The 9,652-nt window shown below is 28.0% G+C and overlaps 1 protein-coding gene across 1 annotated transcript; it reads left to right on the plus strand.

Annotated features, from left to right (window-relative positions):
• Positions 1–5,843: 5,843 nt before the first annotated feature.
• Positions 5,844–8,331, plus strand: LOC124841337 (phenylacetaldehyde oxime monooxygenase CYP71AN24-like). The gene is made up of 2 exons (XM_047317588.2): positions 5,844–6,817; positions 7,486–8,331. Exons 1-2 carry the CDS (start codon positions 5,876–5,878, stop codon positions 8,095–8,097), a joined length of 1,554 nt encoding a protein of 517 aa, XP_047173544.1. The 5' UTR covers positions 5,844–5,875; the 3' UTR covers positions 8,098–8,331.
• Positions 8,332–9,652: the final 1,321 nt, after the last annotated feature.

Below are 9,652 nucleotides of genomic sequence, written 5' to 3' on the forward strand. Positions count from 1 at the left end.
TCTCATTATTTGTAGAATTGATTTAATATGTTTATTTATTTTTTCTTAATTTAGTTTTTATTTCGTTTAAAAATAACTAAATGTGTTTTTTCTTATAAATTGGTATCAACTTATGTGTCAATCTAAACAATGAGGAATGTTGGTTATGACAAGAGAGTCACAACTATCCCAAACTTTTCTCATTTTCTTTTTTATATATATTTTTTAAAATTATATTTCATATTATTATATTATTTATAGTAAGTTTTAAAAAGTTTTTATTTTAAACTTGTAAAACCATGCGCAATAACCCCTTCTCCCCTTATGCATTATGTTTTCTTTCATTTCTTTCGTTTTTCTTTTTCACCTTCTTTTTTTATTTTAATTTTCACTCTCAATTTTTGATCTTTTTAAAATCAAATTACCACGATGAAATTGAGAAGTTAAAAAATATTTGAGTAAGTTTATTTTTTATCTCTTTTTTAAATAATTTGATTTCCTCCTGTATGATTTTTCTAGCATATCTCTTAGTCAAATATCATAAAATCATGTTTTAATAGTTGATTAAACTCTTCCTTGTATAAATAAGTCTATGTTAGGTTTTGAAACTATGTAAGAGAATAATAATATTAAAAAATTACTTCACTACAAAAAAAAACTTAAAAAAAAACTTATATTACCAGCAAATAAATGTGGCTAGTAATGTCAAAAATCCGTTAGTATTTAACTTTTTTTGACAGATTACTGACAAGCAATGATCTATTGGTAATGCTTTTATCGAAAACATTTATTAACAAATTGTGTTCGTCGATAATTATCGATGGATAAATCCATCTGTGGTCCGTCATTAATATGCGAAACAAGTTAAAGTGTAATGGATAACATTTGTTCCCCACCACATTCAACTTGGACATAATCAAAAAGCAATCAAAGACAATCCCAATCATAGAATCCAGATATATGTAGTCATAAATCAACAATATAGTGAAATAAATGAAGTGCATACCATTAAAAATTATGATGAAGAGTAAAAAAAATAATTTTTTTAAGAGAAAGACTTGTGATGAAGATGAAAAAAATGCATCTGTGTCAGCTAAACTTGAGAAATTTAATGAGAATCCAAAAATTGAAGAAAATGAAGAACAACTCTTTAAAAGTCTTACAGTTAGTTATATGTAATGAATTTGAAAATTCTTTAGAACGTGATTTGGAAAAGCGTCATCAAATTTGATAATACCCACCAAATTAAATTGATTAGGTACGAAAGATTAAGTAAAATGTGTTTATATCAAATGCATCTAAAAAATCATTCGTGGTTTGATAAAGATGATAATCCAAGAATATTTCAATACATTTAGTTTAACTTATTTGCTTCATGGTTAAATTATTTTATTTAGAAAATGTTGCATATTGCTTAACTTATTATGTTTTAGGAAAAAAATCAAGCGAACTCTCTTGTTAAGATGTTTTAATTATTATAGGTAATTGAATTTGAATTCTAATTGAGAATGTTATATGTTTTAACTTTGTTGAGTGTTTTCTTGTATAGGTTTCAAAAGTTGAAAGAAAGTTAATAAAAATAAAATTATGCTTTTTTAAAAAGAAATAGAGAAGGATTTTTGCTCACAGTACAATATTACAATGACAACTTATCAAGACTTGTGAAATCAAAATTTTTATGTTTAGAATGTTTTGAAAGTTTACGTCTCAATACTTCCATTGATACATATAATTTTAAAAATATATAAAAATTTAAAATAAAAAAATTAGTAAAATTTAGAATAAAACATATTTAACCATTAAAACAATATTTTGATGATAATATTTAAAAATAAAAAAAATAGTAATGTTTTAGGTAAGAGTTGTTGATACTTCCATTGATACATATAATTTTAAAAATATATAAAAATTTAAAATAAAAAAATTAGTAAAATTTAGAATAAAACATATTTAACCATTAAAACAATATTTTGATGATAATATTTAAAAATAAAAAAAATAGTAATGTTTTAGGTAAGAGTTGTTGATACTTCCATTGATACATATAATTTTAAAAATATATAAAAATTTAAAATAAAAAAATTAGTAAAATTTAGAATAAAACATATTTAACTATTAAAACAATATTTTGATGATAATATTTAAAAATAAAAAAAATAGTAATGTTTTAGGTAAGAGTTGTTGACTTGCAACGGCGCATCCTTACTTTGGAATTTTGTCCAATCCAGCGCTAGGAAGCTACTAAACGGACACTGCCACCGCCCATAGTCTCTATCGAAAAAAAGTCTTCGTTCAAATGTTAATTACACAAAACATTGATATGATGTTGTGGTTTGTTGATTACTTAAGCAAAGGGCAAACATTGGAAGATTAGTAATATGTTATTCATTTGATGTGAAATAGATCTCAAATTCAAAGCCTATAAAAGTGGAACGCTTAAAGTCCCATGAATTCATTCTAAAAGTTAAAACTCGAAGAACTTATCTAGAGGATTCCAAAAAAAAAAAAAAAACAATTAATTAAAATATTTTATTAAAATTCACGGTACATTTCGGAATGAATATTTCAGATCTGAAAATAACCAAACATCCTGTTTTGGAATTCCTTCTTTGTATTTTAAAATGACTGTTTCAAAAAAGATATTTCTACGTTCGAACATACATTTCGGTCTCGAAAATACATTCCAAATAAGAAAAAAAATTTCCGAAACAAGTTTTGGAATTCTTTCTTTATATTATAAAATGACCGTTTCAAACGATATTTCTAGAAAATAAATTTTTGCCTCGAAAATACATTTCAAGATAAGAAAAAAAATATTCGAAACAAGTGTTACAGATCCAAATATCTTCTGGAACAAGTACTACGGAAAATGTTTTTGGATCTGTAAATATCTGGAATACTCTTTCCAATTTTTTTAATATTTCGAATGGGTGTTTTAGAAAGCATTTTTTGAATCCGAAAATATCCTGTCGAACACCTAATTCGAAAAATATCAAAAATAAAGAGGTGTAGTGATTTTTATATATTTTTAACGAGAGATAGTGTGGAGAGTACAATTAGGGGTGCAGAAAGAAATATTAATGACGATGATATATAATAAAATAATGAAATGAAAGCTACGCAGTTCTACAAATTCACGTGATTCAGAATCATTTTTCTAACACGACATACAAAAGATAGCTGTCGCAGTGGTTGTATTACTCTTTTCATTTGATTATGTTATTATTAGATCCAGTCAATTTTAAGCATATAAAACTAAATCTTCAAGAATAAAGAACTTAATTTTTTTGTAAAGCTAATATAAATATTTTTATACCCATATTCAATAAACTTAATTATTTAATATCATATTACATCACACGTTACTTTTTTTGAAAATCTTTTGTTGGTATAAACGGAAGAGATTAACTATCTCTAATTTAGAGTTATTCATATAAGAGTGACATAACATCATTCCCAATATAAAATTTTAACGTCAATACGTCTTTGTTTGTTTTACTTAACTTTTTCATTTTTGTGAGAATTTTTAATTTGTATTTGAATTTCTAACCGTTAATTTTGTTTCTATTACAATATGATATATTTGTCTCATTTATTTATCTTAACACACTTTTATTAACTCAATTGTTATTGAGTCTTGACATACTTTATTTTCGTTTAAGTTGGACACAAAGATAAATAATTGAGTCTGAAATTAATGTTAACTTTTTTTATTAGAAACGAGTGAAGTGATTAACCACCTACGAAGTATAATAAGGTACTTATGACTTATAATATAGAAACTAAATGCTTATTTTCTATGCTTGTTTTCTTTTAATGTCACCTAATTTTTTTTATTTCTAACAATTTTTTTATATTTCATAAAAGGATTTATAAATAATTTTATGAAACTTTAAAAATAGAAAATAAAAAAAAATGAATTTTATATAAATCTAAAAGAAAATAATCTTGTGGAATATGAAAAATTCTACTCTATATATAATTATTTAATTAAATTTAATTATTAACATAATTCGACAATGGATTTTTATAGTGTAAATTTTTTATATATTAAATAATAATAATTTTAATATTAAGCAATAAAATTAATAATAATAATATAAATAATTTTATATTTTAATAATAAAATTATTGATAATATTAATAATAAAATAATAATATAAGAAATAATATTAAAGATAAAAATAATAACTATAATATATATATATATATATATATATATATATATATATATATATAAATTCATTCACCACTAATTAAAATAGCTGTTTAGTTAAAAAAAATACTTTTTATATCGATTTTCAAACAGATATAGATGTAATGAGTATAAAAAGTATTCAATTTTTATACCGATTCTGAAGTCAGTATAAAAAATTCGCTAGGTAAGGAATGTATAATATATGATCTAGACTTTTTATATCCATTTTGAATATAAAAAGTTTCATATTCTATACCGTTTGGAGGATTAACCGGTTCAAAAAGTCTTACTTTAAATAAGATGATAGATTCAAATACAATTAAATCTAAAAACTTGAAAAAACTTTTCTCTTTCAAAGAAAGACTTAGGCGATGTGAACTTAGAAGAAAAGTAACAACTAAAAGATTCAAATAATTGTTGTTGTTTTTTTCTCTTCAACAACTTCTTTTTATATAGTCACCTTCGAAAAAGATATGTTACTTAAGAGTTGATCTCCTTGAGAGTAAGTGTCCTTAAGTACGAAGATATCTATTGTTTTACGTCTTGGGAAGAGCAACATTGTTTTAGCAGTGATAATGTATATGACTTTGGGCAAAGCATAAGGCTTTAAGGAAGCATTCTCAGAATGTTTTCCAATCTCTTAACGTCTTTCTGATCCTTGTGTAAAGCTTTTAAATAAAGTTTGGTATTGTCATTATCCACATATAAACAGAAAGAAAGTAGAGGTGCAATACGTTCATGCACTTAATGTTCTTACTTTAAGAGAAAAGTTAGGCATGTTATGTAGAACTTAAAGTTTGGCATAAGTATGTGCTTTTCAGTATAATATATTCAACTTTTAACACTACTTGTCTTATTAGACATGCTTTTTTATCAAACATAATTTTGACTTTTATAAATTTTGACATGTCATTTTTAATTTGCTTGCGCTTATCAGTGTTTTAGTAAGCATTTATTTTAGACGCTTCACTTACTAAGCAATATTTCGTTAAGTGTTGTATGTTAAACTTCAAAAAATGAGTTGCTAAATCGTGTGGTCTTTTGAAATGATCCTGTCAATACATATACGATGTAAAACATTAAACATTGAAAATGAATAATGTTATAATAACATATTGAATATATTCAAACCTGATAAAAGTAAAAGTTTACTTACAACCACCAAAGTTGTAATACTGATATCCTTAATATATCAATATTAGAGAGAATTTTAAAAACATCTTTCTAACATATAAGAAAGGAGACACAATGTCAAGTTTGTGACTTAATATATATATATATATATATATATATATATATATATATATATATGTGTGTGTGTGTGTGACGTTTGTTAACTTATAGTAACCTTGAAGTCTCGAAGTATACCAAATTTTAATCGACAAAAAAATTCTTTATTCATAAAAAATATATACTTTGAATATAGAGTATTTAATAATTTTTATTTTTAATTTAGAATTAAAAAAATTATTCAAATACTTTTAATCTTAAAATATAAAATTTGATAATATATAAGAGTATATTTTTAAGTCAAGGATTCCAAGAATGCATAAGAAGGGAATTTAATAAGGAAGAGTAAAACAGCAACAATTGAATAAAATTAGTTAACGAAGAACAAGTAAAACAACGACCAAGCAGCTACGTATGTTTGCTTATAAATCTTTGATGGACTAACACTACCAGATGTGAGAAAAAAGAATGGCTCTTAAACAATGGCCTCATGAGCAAATGGAAAGAGTATTCTCTTCTACCTTCTATCTTTCTCTTTCCTTCTTCATCAGTGTTCTGTTATTCTTTAAGCTCGCAAGAAGATCCAAACCCAAAACCAATCTGAATCTGCCACCATCTCCCCCAAAGCTCCCATTCATAGGCAATCTGCATCAGTTTGGGACACTGCCACATCGAGCTCTTCGAGATCTCTCTCTAAAATATGGAGACATAATGATGTTGCAGTTGGGACAGATGCAAACTCCAACCCTCGTCGTTTCATCTGTAGATTTGTTCGCCGAAATAATCAAAACACATGACCTAGCCTTTTCGGACCGACCCCAAAACACTGCTGCAAATATCTTACTCTATGGATGCACAGACTTTGCTTTTGCACTCTATGGAGAAAACTGGAGACAGAAAAGAAAAATATGTGTGCTTGAACTTCTGAGCACGAAAAAGGTGCAATCATTTGGAGCAATCAGGGAAGAAGAAGTTGCGCAGTTGGTGAAGAAGCTACGTGAAGCTAGCAAGAGTGATGAAAACGTTGTGAATCTAAGTGAGATGATTGTGTCAACATCAAATAATATTGCGTGCAAATGTGCTCTTGGGAGGAAGTTTGCAGGAGATGGTTACACGAGAGTGAAAGAGTTAGCAAGGGAAGTGATGATTCATCTCACAGCTTTCACAGTGAGAGATTACTTTCCTTGGTTGGGTTGGGTTGATGTTGTTACTGGAAAAATTCAGAAATACAAAGCCACTGCTCAAGCACTGGATAGTTTATTTGATGAGGTAATTGCAGAAGAGATGAGCGTCAAAAGGGAAGGTCAACACTCCAAAAACAAAGTCTTCTTGGACGTCCTCCTCCAACTTCATAAGGATAACACGCTCAGCGTCGACCTCGCCAAAAATGACATCAAAGCAATTTTAACGGTAACGTTTAGTGATGATATTTCACGCTCAAAATTCATTTTCTATAACTATAATTTTTCAATTGAGAAAATAATTATGGCAACTTTTCTTTATTTAAAATCCATCATCATCCACTTTTTGCTACTGAAAAATTATCGAATGATTCCTGGTTATCGAATATATATATAACCCTAAAATATAAATGAATACCTTCGTTTTGGCAATTCATTTTAAAAATATAACACGTAAGATTTAGATTCCTTTTAAAAGATTTTTTTTTTGTTTTATTGGTGTTTTGTTGAGATTGTTGTTTTTAGTTCTCAAAGTTAACTTTGATTATCAAAATCTAACAATAAATTACGAAATGGTAAGGACAGAAAACAAACTCTTATTCCATATTTAATTTGGTGTTGGAGAGTGACATATGATCTTGAGACATTCATTCTTTTGAAAAATTTAATTTAAATTATTATTATATTAAATTTCTTTTTTACAGTCTGTGATTTTCATATAACATCGTGTAATAAAATATTTATTAATTAAACTTTTAATTTACAATATTAATAGAATGTAAAGTATCTTTTTGAATTTATTACAATATTAAAAGCTTTTAATTTACAATTCTTCCTTGAGAATTGAATGAACCGTTTAACAGATCTGAAGAAGATTTAACTATTGTATTATTTTAGGACATGTTTGTGGGAGGCACTGACACAACTTCATCGGCGATAGAATGGACTATGTCTGAGCTTTTAAGAAATCCAGTGATAATGAAAAAAGTACAAGAAGAAGTGAGAGCAGTTGTAGGTGATAAATCAAATGTAGAAGAAAGTGACATTAAGAAAATGCACTACTTAAAGTGCGTGATAAAAGAATCTCTAAGAATACACCCTCCAACTCCTCTTTTGGCTCCTCGAGTAACGATGTCTGCTGTAAAACTGAAAGGATATGATATTCCGGCAAAAACAACGGTATATATCAACTCATGGGCAATGCAAAGGGATCCCAAATTCTGGGAAAGTCCTGAAGAGTTCATGCCAGAGAGATTTGAAAATATTGAAGTTGATTTTAAAGGTCAAGAAGACTTTCAGTTTATTCCGTTTGGTTTTGGGAGAAGAGGATGTCCTGGAATTAACTTTGCCAATGCTTCTATGGAGTATATGCTTGCTAATCTTCTTTATTGGTTTGATTGGAAGTTGCCAGAAACTGATACACAAGACATAGATATGACCGAAATATTTGGACTTGTTGTCTCAAAGAAAGTACCACTTCACGTTAAACCAACGACCTTTTCATTCTAAATGTTTTTGTTCTCAAAGTTGCTGTTGTAACTTATTATCTTCACTTTGTGTGGTGCTGCTCTAAATAATATATATGTTTATTGGTGTGTACACACGTTATTCTTGTTGTTCAAAATGTAAAAATGGTCTTTTTCGTCAGGTATGTTTATTATCTAGATAAAGATGACTTGATAGTGTCAGTTTTATTAATGTATGCTACGTCAAATTTCATTAAATATGATGAGAACAAGTGTATCTATATTATAGCAACAAGTGACAGCAGAAATGGTCAACTATGGGAAACGGAAAAACAGAAGTATATTATATTTTAAGGTTGTTTGGTGTGATATAGATCTAAACTTCAAAGCCTACTTACGGAGCTACCCACCAGCATATCAGAGTCTAAATTTGTTTAAACTTAGAAATAGACGTTTCTAATAAGAAAAAAAGATTTATCTATTAGCAACTAATGAGAAGGTGAATAACAAAGAAAGTTAAGGAAGTTTTAGATGAAGAAGTCAATAACCTTCTCATATCCAAACCAAATCTAGAAGAAATTCTATAATATATATTTCATTGTGCATCTTTTTTCTCAGTTCCATCCTTTTAGTCGTATGGTGTAGATAATTGATAAAGAATGGAGTGTTAACCTTCTTGGGATTACGTTCTTTATTGTGATTATCTTTGTGTACTAGTTTGTAATTGTGCATGTTGTTTTGGGTTCAAGTATGTACATATAGAATCTAAAGTAAAATGTTACTCCCTCCACTGTCACACACACGGCTATCTATACTTTTTTAATTTTTTTTAATTCCAAAAATATTATTATTTACTTTTACCCTTTATTTTTTTAACTTTTTCTGAAAATCCTAATTTTTATTCTTTTATTCACTCAGCTGCTTCACCCCATACTCTTACTTTCTCTCTTCCTCTCTTATTCTCTTCTTTCTCTTTCCTCAATTTTCCATCTTCCTCTTTCCCCAATTGACTATTTATGTTACGATTCTCTTCTCCTTTGCTTGGTTTGTGTTGGTGCTTGGTTGGTGGTAGGTTCGTGTTGTTTCTTGATTCATGGTGTTGTGGAGTTTGGTGCTTTCTTTGTTATTGTCTTTGATCCAGGTTAGTGATTTTATATGCGGCTCTGTTTTTTATTAAACGAAGAAGAAGAGAAACACCAAAGGTTGCAACGGATATGGGACACTCGTTGAGCCTTCAACGGATCTCGATATCTGTGGACGGATCTCGAGATCCATTGAAGGCTCAACGAATGTCTCATATCCTTTGAAGCCTTTCAACATTTTGGGTGTTTTCCTTCGTTGAAGGTTCAACGGACCTCTCATATCCGTTGAGGCCTTAGTAGAGCTGTCAAAGCAGTCCATTTTATAAGATTTGGCCCTAGCCCATGTGGGTTGGGGCCAAAAAAGCCCACAGGGCCAAAAACATTTCTCATTAAAAAAGCCCATAGGACCAAATAGCCCTAAAGCCCTATGGGTCAGGGCTAGTCCATGGGCTTTCCTTTTTACCATGAGAAAAATATAATAATAAAAGTAGAAACAAAAATTACAGTGGAGAAATA

This window comes from Vigna umbellata, chromosome 1 (genome assembly GCF_029865625.1).
Source record: "Vigna umbellata cultivar VRB3 chromosome 1, Vumbellata_1.0, whole genome shotgun sequence".
Taxonomy (NCBI): Eukaryota; Viridiplantae; Streptophyta; class Magnoliopsida; order Fabales; family Fabaceae; genus Vigna; species Vigna umbellata.

Excerpts from the sequence above, each read along its gene's own strand:
- LOC124841337 (XM_047317588.2), top strand. The coding sequence starts at position 5,876 with ATGGCTCTTAAACAATGGCCTCATGAGCAAATGGAAAGAGTATTCTCT. Across the intron at positions 6,818-7,485 it reads ACATCAAAGCAATTTTAACG|GACATGTTTGTGGGAGGCAC; the intron begins GTAACGTTTAGT and ends GTATTATTTTAG.